The 26,559-nt window shown below is 50.0% G+C and overlaps 3 protein-coding genes and 1 pseudogene across 3 annotated transcripts; all 4 read right to left on the bottom strand.

Annotated features, from left to right (window-relative positions):
• Window positions 1-3,361: 3,361 nt before the first annotated feature.
• On the bottom strand, window positions 3,362-11,601 carry LOC116798858 (feather keratin Cos1-2-like). The gene is made up of 2 exons (XM_032711522.1): window positions 11,580-11,601; window positions 3,362-3,682 (listed from the first exon to the last, which is right to left on the bottom strand). The coding sequence occupies exon 2, from the start codon at window positions 3,659-3,661 to the stop codon at window positions 3,362-3,364; it is 300 nt and encodes a 99-aa protein (XP_032567413.1). The 5' UTR covers window positions 3,662-3,682; window positions 11,580-11,601.
• Window positions 11,602-14,997: 3,396 nt separating this feature from the next.
• Window positions 14,998-15,303, bottom strand: LOC116798857 (feather keratin Cos1-1/Cos1-3/Cos2-1). Its single transcript, XM_032711521.1, has one exon. It carries the CDS (start codon window positions 15,301-15,303, stop codon window positions 14,998-15,000), a length of 306 nt encoding a protein of 101 aa, XP_032567412.1.
• Window positions 15,304-20,973: 5,670 nt separating this feature from the next.
• LOC116798526 lies at window positions 20,974-23,571 on the bottom strand (annotated as a pseudogene).
• Window positions 23,572-25,638: 2,067 nt separating this feature from the next.
• Window positions 25,639-26,559, bottom strand: LOC116798713 (olfactory receptor 6F1-like). The gene has a single exon (XM_032711306.1). The coding sequence runs from the start codon at window positions 26,557-26,559 to the stop codon at window positions 25,639-25,641; it is 921 nt and encodes a 306-aa protein (XP_032567197.1).

The raw sequence follows: 26,559 nt of genomic DNA, 5'->3' as shown, positions 1-26,559 counted from the left end.
TTTGTTTTGTGCATTTTGTGATAGAGCTGTCAAAATCATCCCTGCTAACTGCACAGTGAAAGGGCTTTAGGGACACCACGGCTCAAAGGGTGGCAGCAGTGAGGATGGGAAACCACAGCGTCTGGGGAAAGCCCACAACTTCATCTCTTCCTTCTCCTCTTCTCCACTGCCCTTTCTAGTGCCCATGAGCAGCACACATGGTCAATGGCAGATGACACCCATACCTCTCACAGTCCTTCAGGCCCTGGCAGGGCCCAGCTGCTCTCCAGACATCCAGGGCTGAGACAACTCTGCGGCTGGGATCAGTATCTGCCATGATCAGGCTACGCAGTGCAGTTTCCATTCCTTGAACCCAACACCCCCAGGGCCAACCACAGCTCCAGCTGAGCACCCAGTGCCCAAAGAGCCACTTTCTGGCCACCACGCCTCCACTCACAGGCAGAGGGGAACTGGGCAGATGATGCATAGAGCAACCCCACAGCCACTTTGGCTCTCTGCAAGACAATTATCCCTTGATTCCTCATGGATTTTTTTCAGATGTCCATCTGAATTGGAGCAAATGACTTTTCGCTTCCTCATTAATTCACGTTTGCGTATGGTTTTCAATGGCATCTTTTTACACCTTGGACTTCAGCCCCAAGAGAAACTCTAAATCCTGGCATCCCTTGCTTATCTGTGGTTGCCTGGCTGCAAAAAAAGGGACTCCAGAAGGCAAAGCTGGGTTCAAAATAATGGCTCAGGCACACAACACCTCATGGACCATGTGAAGTTCCCCTTGTGCTTTCCTGCACGTCAGACACCATCCTTGTCCACCTCACTGGGCGCTGGGCAGCTTCAGTGGTACAGGACCAGCCCTATCGCAGCACAAACACTGAGAATGACCCTGCTCGTACTCATCTTCCCTGGCTCACCCAGTGCTCTGAGGCAGGGCCAGCCCCAGCTCTCTTCACACCCCAGTGCTTCTCACTTCCTGGCCAGGCTGTGCCTGGTCTTCTAAGAGTCTCTGGCCATGGGAGATCTGTCCTCCAACAGACCTTGCATTCCGTGGGCAACCACATGGGAACACTGAGGGGCAGGGCTGTGCCCTCAGAGGAGTATTTCTTCTCCCCACCCTGGGCTCTGCAGGAAACAGTCTGGGCAGTTCCACCGTGTGGACCAGTACTCACACTAAGCCCAGGAAGGCACAGCCCAGAATGGATCCAAGGCACACTGTACTCTGGGCTTGGGAAATTGGACCCCAGGTACGCCAGGAAGCGCAGCAGAACTGGCCTCTGCAAGTGCTGGATAATCCATACATTGCTCTGGGTACCTTTATCTGCCACCTGAGACAGAAGTCTAATTGGTCCTGCTGGCTCACCCATTGGTCGTTCTCATTTCTCTTGGTTGTGGCAAAAGCCTTCTAGAGAAGTTCATTTCCTCGAGTCCCCCTGTGCTATTCTCTGTCTCCAGTGTATGTTTCTTCAGGTGATCAGTTCTAGCACATAAATAGGACATCAGCCAAGCACATCCCAATTTCTCCCGGGTGTGGATATGTGTGTTCTCCACTGGGAATTCCATGGGCGCACTGAAGGGCAGGGCTGTGCAGAAGGGCCTGCAGTGGTGGGAATGTGGTTAAACGGACAGATGATAAATTCAGATTAGGTATTAGGAAGAAATTCTTCCCTGTGAGGGTGGTGATGCACTGGAACAGGGTGCATGGAGAGCTTATGGATGCTCCATCCCTTCAAGTGTTCAGAGCAAGTTGGATGGGGCTTGGAGCAGCCTGGTCTAGTGAAAAGCATCCTTGCCCTCAGCAGGTGGGTGGGATTAGATGATTCTGTCAATCCATTCTATCCCAAACCATTCTATGACTCTTTGATCTGTGGGCTGTCCATTACAGATCACCTTTGTTCCCCAGGGTCTGTCTTTCTTTGGCTGCTGCTCTTGGGCATTGCTTTGGTGAAAGGTTTCAGGCAGAAAGGCGTTGATGACAGACATCCATACATGGGAGGGATGTTTTCAATTAATAGTGAAGCCATAAGTCATCTGTAAAAATGCAGTAAAAAGTTATTTATCACTGCATAGCCTGAGTGTGGCTGATACCAATCCCAAGCTGTGAATTATCTCAGCCCTGCATGTCTGCACAGAGGCTTTGCCTGCCTGTGCTGAGGGACTGTAGGAGGTACATATCTGCCTGTGCTCCTGTGTGCTGGGCATGGACCCCAGAGTGGGTAAAGTAGGGGGGAGAAGGAGGAGGTGATGTTGTGGCTTGTCCACTGACGTTGTTTCCCTTCCTCACTCCTGCCACCCTTTGGAGCCATGGGGTCCCTAACGATCATTGGCTGTGAAGTAGCCAGGAATGTTTTCTTCAGCTCCAAGGGAAAGGGCACAAGAGGGAGTTCCACTGTCTGCTTCCTTCACCTTCTTCCCCGATCAGATTGGAAGAGCTGCTAAAGAAAAAAAGGAGCATGTGGAGGCCCAGGTTTGGATGCACAACAACTTTAACAAGTCTTGAAACAGGAGGCTAGGCCCAAAAGAGTTAACTAAGAAATTTGGGCCTGCTAACAAGCTACCAACATCCAAAACGATCTGTGCTGGACCAAAGCTTAAGAGAATAGTACAAGAACATGTAATAGGCCTAGAGGCAATAAATTAGAAATATAACAGGATCAGGCAGACATTTGAATAGGAGAAATAGGTCTGGAGCCAGGGCTTTTTCCAAGCTACAGTGAATGGGTCAAGAACAATGGAAAAGAAGAAGGGTCAAGCTGAGGAAGATGAGTTGAAGCCCCCTGCCCCATGGAGGAAGATGGGAACTCCCCTCCGAAATGGGAAGCCAAGAGAAGCACTGCCCCAAGCCCCGCCTGAGTTCCACCTATACTCCGCCTATTATTAATATGCATAGATAGATGTTGTAATCACTTGAATATGCATTTAATCACATCTGAAAATTGTATAAAAGTGTTGATTCTCTGGAAAGCCTTCGAGCAAGTTTGTCCAGCGCGAGCTGGCTTGTTCCCAACGTTGAATAAACAAATACCTTGCTGCTTAAAGATAAAAAAGTCTCTGAGCAGTTTCTCGGACTGATTTTTCAGATTCAGTCAAAAGAAGCAAAGGAGATGGCTCACAGAGAGCAAAAGGAGCAGCCACTAAGATGCAGTGGAGCAGGGTGTCCATCTGCCTGCTCTGCAGAGGCAGAAAGGGTGACAGGTCCCCCTTGGCTGGCCTGGGGAGACACAGAAAGCAAAGGAAAGAGATGGAAGAGCGGGAAAAGGAAATAATGTCCTGAAGCTCGAAACACAATGTCCCGGAGTTCTGTTTTCAGTCCAGCCCCATGCTGTGAGGTCTTGCAGGTTCTTGCCCCAGGACGTTGCCAGCAGCTTTAGCAGGGCCGACACCTGTAGCGGTTGGTGATGCAGGAGAGGTCAAAGGCCCCGGAGTTGATGGGCACTCCGTCACAGCTGAGGATGCTGCCAACGGCAGCGGAGGTGGAGGATCCCACCACGGTGTTCTGTGGGAAGGAGCTGAGGATGGGCCCGGGCAGGGTCACCACCACAGCAGAGGGCTGGATGGCAACGACGGAGTCCTGGCACTGCCTGACACAGCACTCATTGCAGCTGTTGGCCAGCGGGGTCGGGCCGCAGGGCTGGCAGCAAGGGTTGCAGGGCTGGCAGCACGACATGTCTCTGGCTCACAGGGGCACCTGGCACACAGGGCAGGGAGAAGCACAAAGCAGACACACATGAGAAGCAGCCCTGCACCCAACCCCCCTGCAGACAAGGCACCTCCTGCACCACCTGACACTGCCCAGCCCAAAGCCCAGCAGCCTCCTCAGCCAAGTCCCAGCCTCTCTCTGCACAACACCTTCTCTCCCCTTCCCTCTCCCAGCAGAAGCAGCTCCCAGCCCTGGGCTAACACAGCCCATATCAGCTGAGACCTGCAGTGAGAAAAAATGTGGTCTTGAAGCAAGAGGAGAAGGAGAAGAGGCTTCCCACTCACCTGCTTCCTGAGGAGAAGGAGGTGAGAGAAGTGGATGTGAGAGCTGAGACTTGGGCTGCCTTTTATAGCAGTTCTGCACTGCCCCAGGCCCACAGGCACCTTTGTGCAAGTCATAATTTTCTGACCAGCTCATGTCAGTTGTGAACCATCCCAGCTAATGGTAGGGGCTGTGCCCTGGTTTCCTGCACTGCTGCCTTTTCATTTCCTGGTACATGTCAAGTGTGGTTCATTTCTCTGTGTGCCCAATTAGAGGCCAAAGCATTTCCAGGGCAGAAAGATGTCAGCAGAGTCAGAATGCTTAGAGCTGGTGGCATCCTCTGTGAGCAGGTGATGTTCACCTGTGTTACTTCTGTGAGTTCATTTATCCTAAAGTTGTCAGGAAATGGGCATCAATCTTGTGCTTCTTTCCCACATGCCCAGGAACTGCTGTGTGTAGGGACATGGCAGCACCTTTAGCACCTTTCAGTCTGACATCAACTTCTTGGTTTCCAGTGCTCCTTGTCTTGTCTGTCATCAGTGGCTTTAGCAAGGGGGACACCTTCTGCTGCCACAGCAGTGGATGGTCTTGAATTACGGTCAAATTACAGAAAACATTGGTTAACATGTGTTGTTTTGCACCTGTTTTCTCTAGATGCAATTACTACTTGAAAATTTTATAAAATAAGAGAGAGAAAAAACATCTTCTCATTATCTCAGACCCCTTGTCTTGTTTTTTTCCCCAAATAATTCTGCTTCTCCCTTTGATCTATCTGGACCCAGTTTTTAGCAGACAGATGTGAAGAAGAAGTATTGTAGAAGCCCTTTTCTCTCTCTGTAGTACGTATTTTCTTACCTTTAAACCAAAACAAGCCAGGGGAGGGAGGGGACATGTCTGTGCAAGGCTGAGCTCAGGGAAAGGTGGGCTCTTCTCTTACAGAACTATTTCCTCAGTGCACGCAGAGACCTCCAGGCCATTGTATTCTTCCAGAAGGGGTCAATGTCCATGGCTTGAGAAGCAGGAGAAGGTGGTGAAAGAACCCCTGCTTTGGAACTGGTTTCCCTGTGTGCACCCTAGGACAGGAAAATATTTGTCATGTGCTGTACAGAGAATGCCTGTCCATTCTCCTCTTTGTGTGCTCTGCACCGCACCAAGGGCTGGAAGGAACCAACCTGAGCGTTGCAACCAGTTCCTGTCAAAAAAGCTTCTTTTTTCTCTGAATAAAAAACTTCATTTTGTTCTCTGAGTTTTCCTCAAAACTCCATCAAGGTGGACCTTCCCACAGTAGACTTTTCTTGAGAAGATAATGGTGCTGACACAGAGCTCCAGAAGAACTGCATCCCCTAACTTCCATGAAAGTGGAAATCCCTAAATGGAAAGGAGCATGAGTGATGAACTAAGGCTTCTTAGTGCCTTTGACAATGCCTGTGACAATTTCCGTCCCTCTATTCTGTCCAGGCTGACCACAGGAGAGCATTCACATGAAAATTCATCTTACTGCAGACATATTTTTCTCAGGTCGTTGTGGAGGCTGAGTTCAGCAGTGTGAGATGATCTGAGTTCTGGCGAACTTGAAATCCTTCTTTTGAATCCTTGTAGGTCTGCAAAGGACTAATGTATATCAGATATTGATGCTTTCAGCCTGGTAGGATCAGGAATGCATGTGTGCATGCATAAGACTGTCGTGGGGTATATGTCGATAGGTCTTGGTCCTTGGAGAAAAGAACACACACACACAACACGGTTATGAGATAAAGGGACGTCTGCTGCTCCAGAGAAGCAGTAGCTTTTATTCAGTTCACTCGCTTCTACTTTCCCACACACATAAACATATTCTTGCAAAAACACCCAGGAATGTAACACCTGCACGCAGCCAAACAGCTTCGCCCCGTACTCCGTAGAACTCAAGGCTGTGTCCATGGAAACATCCAATTAGCCTCACTGTTCTCATGGGAAAAGGCCTAACTCTCTGTAATATTTTAAACTCTTCAAGCCCCACGGATTTCATGGAGCTGTCACTTCTCCCCACATAAGACTTCTCTGGACCATTCAGAGAGCTTCTTTGCACAAGGGGACAGGCCTCAGCCAAGCAGGGCATATGCTGTCAGGGATATTTTGCTTCCCATGTACTTCTGATACTTCTTGGCCTTGTGCCCCTTTAGGGACACCTCATTCTACTCTTGCTCTTGCTGCATCTCTGGCTTCTTCCGCTCCTTCACCTCACCAACGAGGAAGGGGAGAGGATTTGCATCAAGCCTAATGACAGCATGAGGTCTGCAGCCACAGTGAGTGACATCAACAGCCCAATCTCAGACGGGACCACCCATCTGTGGCGGTTCATATTACAGGAAGAGTGTAGCAAAGCATCTTGGGAACTGTAGTCCTCGGTACTCTATCGCACATGCGCAGTGGCGTGCTTTAATGCCATTGGTTAAGAGATCACGTGTCATGACTCAAGCATTGTATTTAAACTGGTGTTCTTTGTAATGAACTCAGTTCAGCCTGGGTCCACTTGTAGTTTGAGTTCATGCCAAAACAGGTATCACACCCATCCTCCTTTGGAGCAGTTTTGATACCTCCTCTGGTAGCTGGTAGGAATAACTACAGACCTTACCACTTCCTGGTGGCCTGGTCATATTCTTAGGAGTGAAATGGTGTTCTGGGACCAGCTCCAGTTCCTATGGAGGCAGCAATGCTGCACTGACATGCTCTTATGGCTGGGCTTGGGGCAAGCTCGGCTCCCAGTAAGCTACTGTCACCACCACGGGGAGGGCTGGATGAAGACATTGGAGTCCTGGCACTGCCTGACACAGGGCTCATTGCAGCTGTTGGCCAGCGGGGTCGGGCTGTAGGGCTGGCAGGGCAGGCACGGGGTGTAGCAGGACATGTCTGGGGCTGGAGCTGCACCTGGGAGAAACACTTGAAATGAATTAGAGCAGTGGGACACGTGAGGAGCAGTTGGTCACAAGTCACAAGCCCATCACCCCACTGTGAATGTTCCAAAGGCCAGGAGGTAGAGGCTGGGTGGTGAGACAAAAAAGTTTCTTGGCCTCATCCAAACACGATACTGCAAAGTGTCACCAGGCCCAGTGGGGCTGCTGCCTTTTTCTTCAATGAAGGGCCTCCTCAGGCAAATTCCAGACAGTCTCTGAGTCAGATCTTTGCTTTTTTCCCCTTCCCATGATAAGGAGCACCAAAATCCTGGATGGAAGCGTTGGATGGAAGATCATGCATCTGCATGACCAGAAAAAATGTTGGGAGGAAAGGACTTCAGACTCACCTAGATTGCAAAGGAAAAGAAGAAAGAGAGGTAGATGACAGAGCAAGGAGTTGGACTGGCTTTTGTGGTGGCTCCAATCTGCCCCAGGGCCAGAGGTGGCTGCTGTGGAAGTGGCAATTTCCTAGGGTGCTCATGCTGAATGGAAAACATCCCAGCTAATGACATGGGCTGGGTGGGTTTTCTCCCCAACACTACCTGTTATTTTCCTGGTGTATGTCACACACATTCCCTCACAGAGGCTTCTGAGTGCAGGGATTGAGAGGCTCCAGGATTTCCAGGACAGGATTATTCTATGCCAGCAGAAGACTCAGCTCAAGTGCTGGATGGCTGCAGGGCAGGCAAGTGATGTTGGCCTGGAGCTCGCTAGTAGTGTTGCCTGTGACTGTATTGAGAGGAAGGGGCCCTGAAATCCTTGGCTGGTCACCCTAGGGATTTCCTTGTGTGAGGACATGCTGTGTCTCCTTTCTCTCTCTCCCTCCCTCCCCAGTGAGGATGTTACCCTGTGGAGGCTGCCTTTTGCACTCCCAAGTTCTGAGACAGCTTTTGAGAGTCCATTTTGGCCCCCACCCTCAAATGCAACAGGGGCAGAGGAAGTGAAAGTCCATTTCATGGCCTCCATGGAGCACTTTCATCAGTGGCATTGGCTGATCCAGAGGCAGGAGCTAGACAATATCTAGAGGGATACAGAGGTAATAATTTACATCATTCACTACATGAAACTTGTGGAAACTTTCCAATTCACAGGCAAAAAGAAGATGTAATTTTGTGGCCCGAACACAGTAAGCAAACACCACCAACACCCCCAGCGAAATACCAAATGGGAAAGCTGTTTTAAAATTATTTATGGAGAAAATTTGGAAAGAGCTCAGACCTACTCAGCATCGACATTGTAAGACAACGAGATAAGTTGCATGGTTGTTTCTTTTCTCCAGCTTTTTTTGATGGGGATACAGATACTGACTCATGGAACCACACCAATGGGTATGTGATCTTGGAGAACAATGCTGACATTTGTGTAGCTTGTTTCTCAACAGCATATGCACACCTAGAGTTTTACAATCAAACACTCAACTTCCCTGCCAGACCATTGCCTTTATCTTGACACAGACCCTGTTACATCTCTGAGTCAGTCGGGGGACTGGGATGCCCCTGCTCAGTGAATTGACAGGCAGGGTTTTGGCAGATGAGTATATTGTGGATTTTGTGTCACTAGTCCCTAAGCCCCTATGACTTCTTGCAGTCTAGAGCAAAATGTAACTTTGAGGTCAAAGGCATCACTTTAAATAACATAACAAATAGAGGAAAGATCTATCTTGAGGCACTGAGGTATCCTGTGTTGGATCAGTCACAGTGTTACAGTACTACAGTGTAAATATAGACAGTAACAACCCTAAAAATATTGTGATAGTGCACCACTGTATCACTGTATCACCAGAAACAAGCAGAAGCGGGCAACAGACACCAAGGCCCCTTTGGAGGATGCAGAAGGTGATTTATGACCAAAGAGTACAGCATGAAAATTTAAAAGTCGCCTCCATAGATTTGGGTCATGGGCATGCACTGGAAACACTCCTCTGCTATCTTGGAAGTCCAGAGCAATTGTGGGAAAAGTTATTTTGTAAAAAGCCCTTTGGAGAACCATTTCATGGGATGGTTGAGGTTGGAAGGGGCCACCTAGTCCAATGACCCTTCTGATTCAGGGCAAATAGAGCAAGTTGCCAAGAACCATGTCCTGACGGCTTTTGAAGATCTCCAAAGATGGAGACTCCAAGACTTTTCCAGACAATTTGTTTTCCAGTGCTCAGTCAGTGTCTTGATGTTCCAGACACAGCCTCCTGTGCTTCAGCTTGTAACCATTACCTCTGGTCCTGTCATTGGGCACCTCTGAGAAGAGTCTTCTTTGCACCTTCCCCTCAATTTTTTATATGAAGAGTGTATCTGCTTTATGTAACAAGGTTTTGGTAGGGAAGGGGATCCCAGGGGTGGCTTCTGTGAGTTGTCAGATGAAGACAATTCCACTGGCTCCAAGGTGGACCCACTGCTGGTCAGAGCTGAGCTAAGTTGTGATGTTGGTACTGCTTCCCTGTTATCATTTTAAGAAGAGGTAAAAAACTGCTGTGCAACAGCAGCTGGGAGAGAAGGGTGGAATAATTAGAGAAAACAGCAGACACCAAGGTCAGTGAAGAAGGATGTGGCACAAGAGCCTCAGGCACTGGAGCAGAGATTTCCCTGCAACCCATGGAGGTACACAGTAGAGCAGGTATCCACCTCATGACAGAGCAGATGGATGTACCCTGAAGGAAGCTGTGACACCATGGAGATCTGGAACGGGTTCCTGGCAGGAAGTGTGGCCCTATGGAGAAAAGGCTTTGCTGGAGTGGGTTTGCTGGTAGGACCTTGTCAGAGACTGAAATAGTTAATGATTTATGCACTCCAGGAGTTTGTGGGCTTTGACTTTTTGCCCTGGAGATGCGGGGGGGTGCCCCAGATGGACGGTTGGGCCCGTCCCCTCAGTGCCAAGCCCTAAAAGGCAAGAGGATGCCTCAGGTGGACTAAGCCCTAAAAAGGCAAGAAGTTGCCTCAGAGGGGCTAAGCCCTAAAAGGCAAGAAGATACCTCAGGTGGCCAATTGGGCCCATCCCTCCCTCCAGTACTAAGCCCTAAAAGGCAAACAACTCCTCATGCCAGGGAGGTGCAAAAGCATGCTGAGAGTATATAAACTGACTGGTGACTTTGAGAATTTGGGTTCTCCTTCTCCCCCACCGCCTGCGAATCAAGACCATCGCTCTCAAGCATCGCTGGATCCAGTGGGCGGTGACTATGTCCATCTCTTCTGTACTCTCAGCTTCTCTTTTCCCTCACTCTCATCCTGGTTTTCCTCTCCCCTAAACAGTTTCTGCCCCCCAAAAGTTATCTTTATGTTACATTGTTTCATGACAACACCCAAACTGTTAGCATGCTTGTTAATACAGAATTGTTAAAATAAACCTTGCCAGTATATGTTTTCAGATACCGATTATTCAGTGTCGTTTCACTCTAATCCACCCCAAGGGAATTATTGGTAAAAACCTGGGTTACCCCCCTCCCTTTTTCTGGGGCGGGTCGTAACAGACCTGTGGAGGAGCCACACTGGAACCCAGTCTGTTCTTGAAAGGTTGCACCCTGTGGAAAGGATCAGTGCTGGAGCAGTTTGTGAAGAATTACAGCCTGTGGGAAGGTCCCATGTTAGAGAAGTTTGTAAAGGAATCTTCCCATGCTAGAGCTGGGAAAGAGCATGAGGAGGAAGGAGCAGCAGAAACAACACACTGCAACACCTTGTCCCCCTGTGCCACTCAGTGGGAGAAGGTAGAGAAGTCAGGAGTGAAGCTGAGATTAGGAAGAAGGGAAGGGTGGGAAGAATGTGGTTTTAGATTTGTCCTTATTTTATATTATCCTGCTCTGATTTTGATTAGAAATAAATTCAATTATTTTCCCGGAGTCTACTTTGCATATAATGGTAAAGTCTAGATGATCTCTTACTGTCCTTCTCTCACTCAACCCATGAGCCCTTCATCATATTTTCTCCCCCTGTCTAGTTGTGGAGGGCAGTGGTAGAGCATCTTGGTGGGCATATGGCAGCCAACCTGTCTTCAGTCCAGCACCAGGACTGGAGGTCTTGGAGGTTGTTGAACAATGTTGGCAGGGGCTTTAGCAGGGGGGACATCTGCCACAGTAGCAGCTGGTGATACAGGAGAGGTCAAAGCCCCCGGAGTTGATGGGCAGCGGAGGTGGAGGATCCCACCACGGTGTTCTGTGGGAAGGAGCTGAGGATGGGCCCGGGCAGGGTCACCAGCACAGCCGGCGGCTCAATGACGACGGTGGAGCTCTGGCACTGCCTGACACAGCACTCATTGCAGCTGTTGGCCAACAGGGTTGGGCTGCAGGGACAACTCTGTACAGGACATGTCTTGGGGCACAAAGGGCACCTGGAGAGAGGGCAGGGAGGAAGCAAAAAATGGAGATGTGTGAGAAGCAGCTTGTCACCACGCCATGAGGGAGACAAGACACAAGACAAGCCAGGAGGTGGAGGCTGTGCAGAGATGTACGAGGGCTTATTGCCCTCATCCTGCCAGGGCCCAAAAAGAGCCCCCAGCTCCTATGCAGCTACTGCTCAGCCCCCGAGTGCAGATGCCACCTGCATACAAGCCTCAGCCTTCCTCCATTTCTGACCTTCTCCCTACTTCTCTCTCCCATGAAAAGCAATCCCAAGAGCCATCCTAGAAGAGAGCTGGAATCAATTGAGAGGTCCATGGAGGTGAGATCTCCTTTAGAGAAAGCAGAGAAGGAGAAGGGGCTTCAGACTTACCTGATTCCTGAGGAGAAGGAGGCGAGAGAAGTGGAGAAGCTGAGCAGGCGAGAGAAGTGGAGAAGCTGAGCAAGCATTTATTATGGACCTTTACTTCCCCAAGCTGCCAGAGGCATCCCTGGTAGACATGATCATTTTCTGAGAAACTCGATTGCAAAACATCCCATTTAATATGCAAAACATCCCATTTAATTCTATGGTTTGTGGCTTGGCTTCCTGAATGTCTGTGTTTCATTTCCTGCTTTGTTTCAGGCACATTTCCTTGTGAACGCTTTTCTTTGGTTTTTTTGTGTGACAAGATGAGAGGCCCAAGCCCTTCTGGAGCAAAACACATCAGTGTAGGCAGATGACTCAGAGGACTCATCTCACATGCTGGAAGAGTCTAGTAAAAGCAAATTATGTCAGTCTGGATCACTGCTTTGGGGGTCTTTGGTGCTCCTGTTGGCAAGAAGTGGCTCAGCTCCTGGATTTTGCTCTATCCTGCCTAAAAATGAACCCACAAAAATTCTGCTGGACTGTTTCTCATACTTCTCTTATTCTACACCTGAGAGGTCTGTGAGGCCCATGCCTCGTTCTTCTTCAGAATGCTCTAGCCCTGCCACTATCATCTCCACTTGTCTACTGAAGAGGCCACAGTTCACTGTGATTCTTTCACAGAATATTCTGAGTTGGAAGGGATCCACAAGGATCACGGAGTCCAATTCTTAGCCCTGCACAGCACAGTGCCAGGAGTAACACCATGTGCCTGCGAGTATCATCCAAACACTTATTGAACTCTGTCAGACTTGAGGCTGTGCCAAACCATCCTGTGGGGGAAGAAGCTTTTTCTAATATCCAAACTAAACCTGCCTGACACAACTGCAAGCCATTCCCTGGGATCCTGTCCCTGGTCCCCACAGAGCAGAGCTCAGGGCCTGCCCCTTCTCTGCCCCTCCCCAGGAAGCTGGAACTGCAATGATGTCTCCCCTCAGTCTCCTCTTCTCCAGCTGAACACACCAAGTGCCCTCAGTGTCCTCACACGCCTTCCCCTCAAGACCCTTCCCCATCCTCGTGGCCTCCTTTGGACACTCTCTAATGGCTCAATCCCTTCCTTCCATTGTGTCCCCCCAAACTGCCCCAATATTGAGGTGAGGCCGCCCCAGGGCAGAGCAGAGCGGGACAATCCCCTCCCTGGCCCGGCCAGTGATGCTGGGCCTGATGCCCCCAGGACAGGGTTGGCCCTCCTGGCTGCCAGGGCACTGCTGACTCATGGCCAACTGGCCACCCACCAGGACCCCCAGGGCCCTTTCCTGGCACTGTTTTCCAGCATCTCATTCTCAGTCTGTCCATAGATCCAGGGTTGCCCCATCCCAGGGGAAGATCTGGCACTTCCCCTTGTTGAACTTCCTATGCTTGGTGATTCCCAGTCCTCTGATCTATTGAAATCTCTCTGCAGGGCCTCCCTGCCTTTAAGGGAGTCAACAACTTTTACTGTTTATTGTCTGTCTGTTAATTTACTGTCATCTGCAAACTTGCTCAATGTCCCTTCCAGTCCTGTGTCCAAGTCATTGATGAAGATGCTGAAGAGCAGAGGGCCCAAAATGGAGCCCTGTGGAGCCCCACTAGTGACAGGTGCCCACCTGATGTCACCCCAGTCACTTCCACCCTCTGTGCTCGCCCCATGAGCAAACTACTTACCCACCACATGATGTGTTTATCCAGCTCTGAGCTGGACAGTTTGTCCAGAGGGATCCTGGGAGAGACAGTATCAAAAGCTTTACTGAAATCCAAAAAGATTACATCAAAGGGCTTCCATTGATCAACCAGGTGGGTCACCTTGTCGTAGAATGAAATCAGATTTGACAAGCAGGATTTTCCTGGCAGAAGCTGTGCTGTCTGTGACTTTCTGTGTCCTGTGTGCAGCTGGGATTGTGTGAATGTACACGGGTGCAAAAATTTGTGCACAAGTGTGTATGTATATGTGTCCCTCCTCGTGAGAGATTGCTCTACTCATGGCAGTGTCACTCTCCACTGCTCTGTCAATAAGCTCCACAGAGCAGCCAGAGCCAGGGGGAACTTCAGTGCAACTGAACAAGAGAACAAACCTGGCAGATAATTGTCCTCACCACAGGCACTGAAATGCAAGCTTCTGTATCTTCAGTCCTCCTTTTCCTACTCCTTCAAAGCTCACAGTCTGCTGATGATGATTCCAGGCCCCAGCAAGGATGTTTTCACACTGTTTTGGACCCTTAGATTAATTCAGTGTAAACAATATTGGGAATGATAAGCATGGCTTGCAGTCCTCACTCCCTGCTTCTCCAGACCAGGACATGGCTCTCCCCCAATCTAGGGACTTCAAAAGTGTGAGTTTTGTTCTGTGGACAGTGAGAAAGGCTGAGAAGTTCTGCCAGATTCATCCAGGCTATGCCTGAGTGAGTTTGCATTCGCTGCAGTGTCAGTGCTGTCTGGTGTGAGACGAGTCCCTGCCTCATGTCCAAGCCAATGCCAAATGTACCAGTGCATCCCATCAGCCTGGTGCTGTGTCAGACAGAGGCTGAGACCTTGGAATCAACAGCTAAAGGAACACGGCAGAGGGAAAAGAAAGTGCTCAATAGATATTTTGCTCACTTTTTATTGGGTCGTGGAGGGAAGAGGAAGATGGAGTAGAAGTCATGGTCCAACATGAAGGCTGTTCCTCAAATTCCAACTCCTGATATTCTGCAGAGCAGATTATGTCCAAAACCCTCACACTCACCCCCCCCCAGTGCAGCTCTGGCCATAACAAGAGGAACACTCTTCCTGAAGAGCTCATGGGGCTGCTAATGCTTCAGGGTCTCCCAATTTCCTGGGAATTTATGGGGAGAGACACGTCAAAACAAGGCTTGATGGTGTCTGGAAGCAGAGCAGCCGGGGATGTCTTCCTCCAAGGGATGTTTCCCTAAAGATCTGCACCTCCATTGGTGCCCCAAAAGACCATTCCTCTGTGAATAGGTAAGGGTCTCATATGCTCAGCCCCTTCCACCACTGAGCAACACCATTCTCCTTTGGCATTCAGGAGTATAACCAGAGGAAAGAACCACATGGAGGCTAGACTTGAATGCAGCAGAATTTTATTGAAAAAAAAGACAGAAACAAAGTTACTGCAAGCACAGATCAGCGGTGCAGGGAGTACCAAGGGCAGCAGAGAGCCTATGTTCCTTGGCTGTGGAATAGTTCCTGCATGATGTTTGTCTACCTGTCCCAAAAAGAGGGGAGAAAACAGATGGTCCCCACCAATCTGGCCTTTGGAGAACATTGCAGCACCGATGCAAACAATGAAAAGGGAGAGAAAGGCAAGTTTGGTCAGCTATCCTGCAAACAGCACCCAAAGCCTAGATCCTCTGCCTGACACCATGTTCTGAATTTCTCAAGATGTCTCATCAGGGCTTTTCCAGTATCTTTAGCAGGGGAGGCCCCTCCTGCCACCATAGCGCCTGGTGATGCAGGAGAGGTCAAAGCCCCCGGAGTTGATGGGCACTCCGTCACAGCTGAGGATGCTGCCAACGGCAGCGGAGGTGGAGGATCCCACCACAGTGTTCTGTGGGAAGGAGCTGAGGATGGGCCCGGGCAGGGTCACCACCACGGGGGAGGGCTGGATGACGACAGTGGAGTCCTGGCACTGCCTGACACAGGGCTCATTGCAGCTGTTGGCCAGTGGGGTCGGGCCGCAGGGCTGGCAGGGACGGCACGGGGTGTAGCAGGACATGTCTGGGGCTGGAGCTGCACCTGGGACAGAGGACAGAGAGCAAACAGAGCACAGGGGTGGATGGGTGAAGAGCAGCCTGGTTATCCCATCACAAAACTGCAAAGGCCATCCATGAGTGGATGCTGGAGACTGTGCCAGCAGCCACACAGTCTTCATTGCCTCATCTGGCCAGGGCGCTACTAAGAGCCTGGCCCAAGGAAGCAAAGCTCTCTTCTGGTGCAAAAACCAAAAGCCACCACAGTCGTGTCCCAGTCTCTCTCTGTGCCAACCTCCTCCCCGTTTTCATCTCTCATGAAAAAGCACTCCAAACCCCAAATATGAGAAAGCCAAAATCACCTGAGATGTCCATCAAGTGATGGAGACCTCTGTTTGGAAGAGGAGGAGAAGGGGCTTCACACTCACCTGGTTCCCAAGCAGAAGGAGGCAAGAGAAGTGGATGAGAGAGCAGGGACTGGGGCTGCCTTTTATACCTGCCCTTCACTGCCTCAGGACCAGGGGCAGCCTTTCCAGAGGTAACAATTTCCCCACAAGCTCATCTTACATGCAAACCAGCTAATGATATGGGCTGTGCTTTCATTTCCTGCACTGCTGCCTTTTCATTTCCCGGTTTGTTCCATGCCCATTTCCCAATGAAGGCTTCTTCTGATCCCTGGGATTAAAGGCCCCAGGATTTCTAAAGTAGGAATGCAGCACTGCGGGTGGAAGATTCAGTTTATGTGCTGGATGGGACCAGAGCAGGCAAGTGATCCTATCCTCATCACTCTGGTGGGGTTGTTTGAAGTGTTGTTTTCAGACAGAATCTGTAGCAGTCATAGAATCATGTAATCATAGAATGGCTTGGGTTGGAAGGAACTCCCTCATCATGGACAAGGATGCCACACACTAGATCAGGCTGCCCAGGGCCCCATCCAACGTGGCCTTGAACTCTTTCAGGAATGGGGCAGCCACAGCTTCCCTGGGTCAATGGTTCCATTGACTCACCACCGTCTGTGTAAGAATTTATTCCTAACATCTAATCTAAATCTTTCCTCTTTTATTTCCAACTGTTCCCCTAGTTGTCCTATCAGTATCTACCTATGTAAAAAGTTGCTCTCCATCTTTCTTATAAGCCCCCTTCACATCCTGGAAGACCTCAATGAGATCTACCTGGAGCCTTCTCTTCTCCATGCTAATAACCTCAAGTCTCTCAGCCTGTCTTCAAAGGAGAGTTGCTCCAGCCCATTGAGCATCTTTGTGGCCTCCTTTGGACCTGGTCTAACAGGTACACATCTTTCTTCTGCTGAAGACTCCAGGTCTGGACACAGTACTCCAGGTGGGGTCTCATGAGGGCAGAATAGATGCAAAGATTCACTTCCCTCAGCCTGCCAGTCACACCTTTTCTGATGAAGCAGAGGATGCAGTTGGCTTTGTGGGCTGCAAATGTGAACTGTTGGCTCGTGTACATCTTTTCATCCACCAGAACACCACAGGGCTGCTCTTAATGTGAATGTGACTCATGTCCCAGTCTGTACTCATGTCTGGGATTGTCCTGATATAAGTGCTGCACCTTGCATTGAATTTCTTAATTTTCATGAGGTTTTCATGTGCTCACTTCTCGACTTTGTCCAGGTCCCCCTGGATATCCCTATCCATCTGTAGTGTCATCTGTACTGGTCAACTTTGTGTCATCTGCAAATGTGCTGAGGAGGCACTCAATCTCATGTCTCTATCATTGAAGAAAAATATTAAAAAGCACTGGTCTCAAGACAGAGCCCTAAGAGAAATCTCTCATGATTGGCCTCCACCTGATCACAGAGCCATTGACCAAAACTCCCTGTCTATGTCCATCCAGCCATTTCCATATTCACAATAGTACACCCTTCAAATCCATGTCTCTCCTGTTTGGAGATAAGAATGTTGTGTGGGACCATTTCAAAGACCGGACAGAAGTTCAGGCAGAGGACATTGGTCAGTCTTCCTTTGTTGACTGTTTCAGTCCCTCCATCATAGAAAGCCACCTGGTTGCTCAGACACGAGTTGCCCTCAGAGAAGCTTTGCTGGCTATGTGGATCACCTCCTTGTCTTGTATGTGATTTAAAATTGCTTCCATTAGGATCTGCTCCATGATCTTTCCAGGCACAGAGGTGGAGTTCACCAGTCTGTAGTTCCCCATGTCTTTTGTTTCCCCTCTTTGAAAATCCAGCCTGCAACTGGATGCCCAAGGACTTCTGTGCATGAAGATGGTCCATGTCCTTCTCTATCCCTCCCTCCTCAGCTCACCCTGATGGGTGATCCTGTGTTATCTCCACATGTGTGCATTGGGCTGCTGGTTTTGACTCTGTCCTGCCTAACACTGCCCTCAGGAAAAATTTCAGGCTTGTTTTGACTTATCCACTCTCTGGTGAGTACATAAACATTGCCATGGGCTTACCTGGGGCCTTGTCCTTCCCCACAACGCTCCAACCCTGCCTTGGTTGTCCCCAGGTGTTCTCAGCAGAGTTCACAGTAGGCTGTGTTCCTACATGTGTTCATGTCTTGGGTGATTTGTGTGCAGCCAGACTTGTATGAATGTACCAAATATTTGACAGGTCTACAAGAGCTTATGTCTTTTTGTGTCTCTCCTCACAAACAGACTGTGTTGCTCATGGCAGGGGCACTCTCCATGGCTCAGTTCATGAGCTCTGCAAAGCAGCATTTTCCCAACATCAGCAGGAGCTCAAGTGCAGTTGAAAGGTAATGGCATCAGCCTCCTAGAAATCTCTCCAAGAGGCACTGTAATGCAGCCCCTGTTTCCTGAACCCTCCTTCTGTTCTTATGAAGCTCACACTCCACTGCTGCTGATACCAAGCCCCAACAAGGACCATTTCCCACCAAGATCCTTAGTTCATTTCAGTGTACCAGCGCTGGGACTGCCTCAGCCTGGTGGGCAGTCCTCCTCTGCCTGCCTCACCAGGCCAGGGCACAGCTGCTAGAGAGTTTGAAAGGATGGGGTTGGCTTTATGGATCTGGAGAAAGGAAAAGGAATCCTACCCTCCTTGTGCAGGCCATGTCCAAATAAATCTGCTTCCAGTGAATTGCTGGTGCTTTCAGGTGTGGGACACAGCCTTCCTTCATGCCAAAGCCGATGTCAAATGTATTTGTGCGATTCATTGACCTGGTGCTGTGTCAGGCTGAGGTCTTGGCCCAAACAGATACAGAATTTAAGAATCACTGTACGTGATATCACTGGGCACTGGAGTGAAAGGGCAGAGCCACTGCATGTTGCCCAGGGAAAGCCAGGGAGGTGCTGGGGCTACTGGGTAGACAAGTGTTGGTGGGGATGCCCCAACATTTGCTCTGTGGTTGGGCTGGTCCCTGCACGTGCCATTGCATCCCTGGGGCAGGGGTGGTGCCAGTGCCCTGGGGCACTGTAGAGCAGAGAGAGAATGGGGGACTCCAGGAGTGCCAGGTAGAACAAGGAACTGGATTGCCCATATATTGCCAATTCACCCAGTGACCGCAGTGCAGCTCTTGTGGGGGAGAAGGTGAGGCATGGGCATCACAGGAACATGTCCATTGTCCAAAGAGGTGGAGGGGTTCAGTGGCTCTGCCCCAAATCTCCGGCAGGAAGAATATGCAGGGAAGTTTCCCTGTTGGTCCCTTCATGCAAAATTTAGCTTTGCCTTCATCAGCTCCTTCCCTGCATCCAGGCAATTGTAGATGTCTGAGATGTGCCAGCCTTTTAATTGATCCCTTAAGCTGAGAATGAAGGTTGAAAAAGAAATTTCAGAGTAGTACACAGAAAAAATCCCTAAGTGTCTGTATTAATAGTGAACCCAGATGTCCTTCACAGAAACTCAGAGAAGACGAATGCCAGGAGCATGTCATGGAAAGGAAGAGGAATGTGGGACACTGATAGGCCCAACTTTCTGTAGGAATACTCTGTGCTGTGCTGTCATCAGCCCTGTTACCCACCATCTATAAATTGTGAAGGGATGGCTAAAAAGCAGGGATTTCCAACAGATACGCACAGGGTACAGATATTTTGTGGCACTGAGGCCTGCAGAACTTGGCTTACACAGCCTCCATCAACCTTATTGCCAAGAGAGATGTGTTCAACACCTTGATACCTCTGTCATCCTAGTTCACCCTTGGTCAAACAGGCAAGAGGAGATGATGTTGTCAAAGGAGTTCACAACCTGACCCTCTGGAAGAACAGAACATCTACTTGCATTTCAAGTTCCCAGATGGGGAAAGGGCAATTTACACAGTCTCCCTTGTGGATGGAAGGATGGACAGATGGATTCTGTTTATCAGGCTCTTCCTGACTGAGGCCTCTAAAGTGCTTTTGATCAAAGTGCCCAAGAACATCAGTCTAAGCAAGAGGGACTCCCATGGACAAAACTTGTCTGCCACAGAGAGGTCACAGATATGACTGAGTGTGTCCCATTGTCACCTCCACAGCTCAAGGGATCTAGAATGACCTTGCACAGAGCTTTTCTGGAGCAGAGCTGGTTCAGCAGGGCTTTGCAGGTGCTGAGCTTGAACATAGCTGCTCCACCCGAGCCTGGGAGTGACAAAGCTCCACCAGTCAGTGATGGGCCTGTGGGCACCGGTTACTGTCCTTGGACTGCCCTGGCCCGTGGGATTCCCGGGGACCCAAGCGTGAGATCCAGAGTGGTTAATCCCAATACTGACCTGTGAATGAACTCTGCCTGCCTGCCAAAACCTGGATCCTGCCATGGGCCTCAGCAGTGGTAGAGCTGGATAGGGGAACTGACCCTGGCTGCCCATGCCCATGTGTGCTGGCCAGGCCCCAGATTGGGCAATAGAGGGGAGGACAAGGAGGACATGAGGCCATGGGCCATCCCTGAGGCAATTCCACCCATCCACACTCCTGCTTTCCTTTGGGAACATCTTCTGTCTCCCCTGCCACAGCACTGACCAGAGCAAGAGGTGCCCCATTCCCATGATCCTACAAGGTGGTTTGTCTCCATGAGCTTCCATGGAATTCTAGCTGTCACTTGAGGACAGTAGAGGTTCTTGTAGGACCTGTGGGGAGATGTCTGGGCAGAGACACTGCAAGGCAAGGGCTGATTCCCACTTAGTCTGGGGTAGCTGAGAATATTTTACATACTGCCCTAGGATAGTGCCCTGAAGAGGACCCTCTGCAGCATGTCCCAGTCTCACATTTTTCTGGGTGAAGGATCTCCCTACATCATCAGCTTGACAGGATCAACACCATTACCCGGAGGCGATATAACTGAGGGAAGGACCAGCTGGAGACTCAGGCTGAGATCTAAAAATCTTTATTGAGTTTAAAGATGGAATCAAGGTCACCACAAGCACAGGACCTCAGTGCAGCGGTCTGGAGGGACAAGTAAGAGACTTCACCTCTTGCCCATGGCGAACTCCATGCAGGGTATCCATTTGCCTTTCCTGTAGAGTGCAGGCTGGCTTGGAGGAGCCTTGCAGCCCAGGGGAGCAGAAGAAAAGAATGAAAAATGAGAAAAGGAGGTATGTAGAAATATCAAAGGAAAGACATGGGCCATGTTTTCAAAGTGCCCAGGCTGGCCCCTTCCTGCCAGCATTCTTAGGAGGAGCTGAAGATGCTCAGTTCCTCTGAAAGAAATGACCTGAAGATTCTCTCTTTGTTCTCGATGTCTGGACATCTTGGGGAAACCTCCCAAGACCTGTATATGCTCAGCAGCTTTAGCAGGGGAGGCCCCTCCTGCCACCATAGCGCCTGGTGATGCAGGAGAGGTCAAAGCCCCCGGAGTTGATGGGCACTCCGTCACAGCTGAGGATGCTGCCAACGGCAGCGGAGGTGGAGGATCCCACCACGGTGTTCTGTGGGAAGGAGCTGAGGATGGGCCCGGGCAGGGTCACCACCACAGCAGGCGGCTCAATGACAACAGTGGAGTCCTGGCACTGCCTGACACAGCACTCATTGCAGCTGTTGGCCAGCGGGGTCGGGCCGCAGGGCTGGCAGGGACGGCACGGGGTGTAGCAGGACATGTCTGGGGCTGGAGCTGCACCTGGGACAGAGGACAGAGAGCAAACAGAGCACAGGGGTGGATGGGTGAAGAGCAGCCTGGTTATCCCATCACAAAACTGCAAAGGCCATCCATGAGTGGATGCTGGAGACTGTGCCAGCAGCCACACAGTCTTCATTGCCTCATCTGGCCAGGGCGCTACTAAGAGCCTGGCCCAAGGAAGCAAAGCTCTCTTCTGGTGCAAAAACCAAAAGCCACCACAGTCGTGTCCCAGTCTCTCTCTGTGCCAACCTCCTCCCCGTTTTCATCTCTCATGAAAAAGCACTCCAAACCCCAAATATGAGAAAGCCAAAATCACCTGAGATGTCCATCAAGTGATGGAGACCTCTGTTTGGAAGAGGAGGAGAAGGGGCTTCACACTCACCTGGTTCCCAAGCAGAAGGAGGCAAGAGAAGTGGATGAGAGAGCAGGGACTGGGGCTGCCTTTTATACCTGCCCTTCACTGCCTCAGGACCAGGGGCAGCCTTTCCAGAGGTAACAATTTCCCCACAAGCTCATCTTACATGCAAACCAGCTAATGATATGGGCTGTGCTTTCATTTCCTGCACTGCTGCCTTTTCATTTCCCGGTTTGTTCCATGCCCATTTCCCAATGAAGGCTTCTTCTGATCCCTGGGATTAAAGGCCCCAGGATTTCTAAAGTAGGAATGCAGCACTGCGGGTGGAAGATTCAGTTTATGTGCTGGATGGGACCAGAGCAGGCAAGTGATATATCAGTCTGGATCATTCTGGTGGGGTTGTTTGAATTGCTGTTCTAAAGAAGAAGTTCCAGGAATCCTCAGCTGGATGTCCAAGGACTCCTCTTTATAAGGATGTGTCCTAAACTTCTCTTTCCCTCCTTATGGTCACTTCTTCCCTCTCCGTGTCCATGGACTGTGCTGCTGGCTCCAACCTGTGTAACTCTGCCCTCAGGAAAAATTTCTGGCTGGTTTTGACTCATCCCTTCTCTGTGCAGCCTGTGAGTACACAAACAATTCCCAGAGCTTGTGTGGGGCCTTGTTCTTCCCCACAATGCTTCTGCCCTGCCTTGGTTGTCCCCAGGTGTCCTCAGAGTCCACTGTGTGTTGTGTTCCTACAACATTGACTTTTACAGGGTAGAGAGGTGGGCCCATGAAGCTCATGAAGCTCAACAAGTCCAAGTGTAAGGTCTTGAATATTGGTTGGACCACTCCCAAGCACAGGCTGGGTGATGAGTGGACTGAAAGTAGCCCTGCCAAGAAGGACTTAGGGGTACTGGTGGATGAGAGGCTGGACATGAGCTGGCAATGTTGTTTGCAGCCCTGGAAGCCATTGTATCCCAGGCTGCATCAAAAGAAGAGTCACTACCAGGTCAAGGGAGGTGACTCTTTACTCCTCTCTTGTAAGATCCCAGCTAGAGTGCTGTGCCCAGTTCTGAGGCCCCCAACATAAGAGAGATGTGGAGCTCCTGGAGCAAGCCCAGAGAAGACCACAAAGACACTCGAAGGGCTGGAGCCCCTCTGCTCTGGAGACAGGCTGGGAGAGCTGGCAGCGTTCACCTGGAGAAGGCCCTAGGGACAACTTAAAGCCCCTTCCACTACCTAAATGAGCTCCAAGAGAGCTGGAGAGGGACTTTTTACAAGGGCATGGAGTGACAGGACAAGGAAGAATGTCTTCACACTGAAAGAGGATAGATTCATATTACTTATTAAGAAGAAATTCTTCCCTGTGAAGGTGGTGAGGCCCTGGCACAGGTTGTCCAGAGAAGCTGTGGATACCCCCTCCCTGGAAGTGCCACACTGGCCACAACTTGGCCACTCAAGGCCAGGTTGGATGGGGCTTTGAGGAACCTGGTCTAGTGGAAGGTGTCCCTGCCCATGTGGCAGGGTTGGAACTGATTATCGTTTAGGTGCCTTCAAACCCAAGCCATTAAATGATCCTATGATTCTATGAAATTTGAGAGGTGGTCTGAGGAGCGATTCCCTCTGTGCCACCACTTACACGTAGCTCTGATCTCAGCCTGCCCAGCAGTGGCACCTGGGGGCAGTGGGGAGGCAGGGCTGGGCTGGGCTGGCCTTCTGCTGTGAAACACTCATGCAACTTTTACAGCTGCTTCTAGATCCAGGGATTTTGATGATTAAAACTGTCCAAGAAACCTAACTTGGTGCAGATCCATTGGAAGGCTACACCATAAACAAGCCAAACCACCCTTGTCAATGCCCTCTGCTTAAAATAGGTAGTAAACTGGAGTACTCGGGACAAGTAACCTACAGCTCTTCTTTCTGTTCCCTTTCCATGGGCCTCTGCTGATGGCCACAGATGGGGAATGCAGCCTTTGGTAGGCCTTTGCTTTTATGGTTTTGCCATGTGGTCACAGTAGCCCAATAAGTGAAGAGCCCTTCCTTGCCCGGCATCAGCAAGTGGAAAACAGTCACCAGCCAGACTCTGGACAACATTCTTCCTGCACTCATCCACTGCCAGAGAGAGGTCTCACTCTTTTTCATGTATTTTCTTCTTCTCAGGGAAATCCCCAGAGCTGGAGGGAGCTCCTATGTTCCTGAGTCCATGCTAGTTTTTCTGTCCAACAGCTGGTAAGCATATCTCAGTGATCTTTCTTCCTCCCATGAGCGAAAGGAAGGGTTCTGGGAACACATTCTCAGGCAACAGCGTTGCTTATGGAAGCTCAGCTTAGGGGTGCTGGCTTTCCAGGTGGATCCCACTCTTTGAATTGGAGTCTGTTGCATATGAAACATCATCCACTTCACTTGAGAAACCTAAGGGTACTTGTTGTTTTCCTACTTCTCTTCCAGGGTGGTCTGCCTCTCCCAGGTGATGTAGGTCTGCTCTGACAGCCCTCTTTGAGGCTTTGCATGCCTCTGTTTCTCTCAGAGAGCTTCAGGCAGTGCTGATGAGGAATTCACAGCATCTCTCAGTGTCCTGCACTCTGCTGTGTCTTGGATTTCTTGGACATTCCAGCTCTAGCTTTTTGTTGCTCTCCAGGGCTGCAGAGGGCTTCAACACTCCACAGACACAATTCTCCCCAAACTGCATCATTCCCATGCAAGAATGACAAGCAGTGATGTCTACCTGAGGATAAATCCAATCTCAGGCTTTTTCTGCAGCCTCAGTGGGCTGTGCCAGGGATTTTCCAAAATGCCACTGGGAAAGAGAGCACAGCTGACAAGGGTGGGACTCAGCCTGTCCTTGGGCAGTGGTGCCTGGGCCTGGATGCAGGCCGAAGAGCCAAGTGCCCAGGCGGATCCAGGAGGTTGGTGAATCTCCCTAGAAGTGCCATTGCTTCTAGAAGTAGATGTTCAGTTCAGACTCAATCATCTCAGCTGGGAAGCTCCACACTCAGGTGAAATCAATCCCACACTCTCCATAAAGGCGTGTCTGTCATGCTGATGCCTCCTCTTTATGAAGTGGCCACATGGACTCTTCACGGTCAGTGTGCAGAAAGAAAAGCTTTGAGAACATGACTAATCTGTTCTGAAATGAAAGTTGGGAGGGAAAAAGCAAGTGGCCTTTGGAAGTGCTAATATCCTCCCATTGAGTGTGAAGGGAGACTTGCTTCTCAGCCAGCCTTCCAAAGCTCTGCAGTCTGAGCACTTTGCTGTGACATTACAGTTTTTCCACAACAAAGACCAAAATGGGCTGTTAAAAATGATGTGGGTTTTAGATGTGGAAATGATCTGACCCATCCAGGGTGAAGCACACTATTTTGCATATTTTTAATTAAAATTAAAAGAGTAGATTCAGATATTAAGGAGAGGAAAGAAGAGGAATTATGCAAAATTTGTTTACAGTCTTATGCTAGGAATAGTGACTGCAGGTAGAAATATTAGACATTGTCAAATTTTATCTTGAATCAGAGCATGATTCAATGAAATAGCCACAAGAATGGGGCATAGATACATCCAGAAAACATCAGACTAAATGGAGAAACACATCTATTTCCTAAACAGTGAGGCAGTTGCTGGGATTCCTTTAGGGGATTCAGACAAACCCTGACAAGATGAAGCACTTGGCAAACTAGAATAGAAACCTGTGATAGGACCACTCCTCCAGTTCTGTTAGCTTATTGATGGGGCTTGTGACTCTTGCCAAGCACTGCTCTTTAAAGCACTGGGGAGGCATGCTGGATTCACCTCAGAAGGAACAGAGGGTGGTGGGAGCCGTAGAATTGAGGCTCAGCCCAACTTGAGCTGGCTGTGAGTGAGATGAGCTGGGGAACTGGAGGCTTCTCACTGCCTGGGGTGCCCACACACACACTTACACTCTGTGAGGATCCTCTGCAGAGCAGAAGTCAGGGGAGGGAAGGGATCAATCTGTTTGCTCACACTGGGGCCTTTTGAAAAGCCACTTCACTTCTTCTGGAAAGCCCGTCCCAGAGCTTGCTTCACTTCTTTGTTTCTGAGTGTGTAAATGAAGGGGTTTAACAAAGGAGTTACCACCGTGTTAAAGGTATTCACGAGTTTGTTCAGATCCAGGGAATTCTGGGCTGATGGTTTGACGTAGAGGAACATGGTGGAGCCAAACCAGATGGTGACGACACTGAGATGGGCAGAGCAGGTGGAAAAGGCCTTTTTCTGGCCATGGACTGACTGGATCCTCAGGATAGAAGAGATGATGTACATGTAGGAGACCAGGGTGACCACACAGGAAGCCACCACAACAATTATGGAGACAAGGAACGTTGCCAGCTCCACAGGCCATGTATCACTGCAGGAGAGGGCAAGGCAGGAATCTATATCACAGAGAAAATGATTGATGACATCTGGCCCACAGAAAGTCAGCCTGGATGTCAGAAAGGCCAGCAGGGAGACAGCCAGAAAGCCTCCCAGCCAGGAGCTGAGCACCAGCCGAGTGGAGAGGCCACTGTTCATGAGGGAGCTGTATCTCAAGGGGTAGCATATGGCTAAGTAGCGGTCATAGGCCATGACAGACAGTAGAAAACACTCAGTGGCGCCTAGAGAGAGAATAAAGAACAACTGGAGGATGCAGACCCTGAAGGAAATGGTCTGGCTAGTCCCCAACATGACTCCTATGGCTTTGGGAACAACACCCGTAGTGTACCAGATCTCCAGAAAGGAGAGATTGCTGAGGAAAAAGTACATTGGGGTGTGTAGGTTGCTGCTCATCCACACGAGGCCTATGATGGACGCATTGCCTATTACTGTCAGGGAGTACATCAGTGCAAACACCACCACAAGGGACACTCGGGAATGCCACGTGCCTGGGAAGCCAAGAAGGACAAATTCTTCCACATTTGTCCCATTTGCCAT

This window comes from Chiroxiphia lanceolata, chromosome 26, assembly GCF_009829145.1.
Source record: "Chiroxiphia lanceolata isolate bChiLan1 chromosome 26, bChiLan1.pri, whole genome shotgun sequence".
Taxonomy (NCBI): Eukaryota; Metazoa; Chordata; class Aves; order Passeriformes; family Pipridae; genus Chiroxiphia; species Chiroxiphia lanceolata.
The sequence above is the reverse complement of the archived record's forward strand: the minus strand, read 5'-3'. Positions and strand labels throughout refer to the sequence as shown.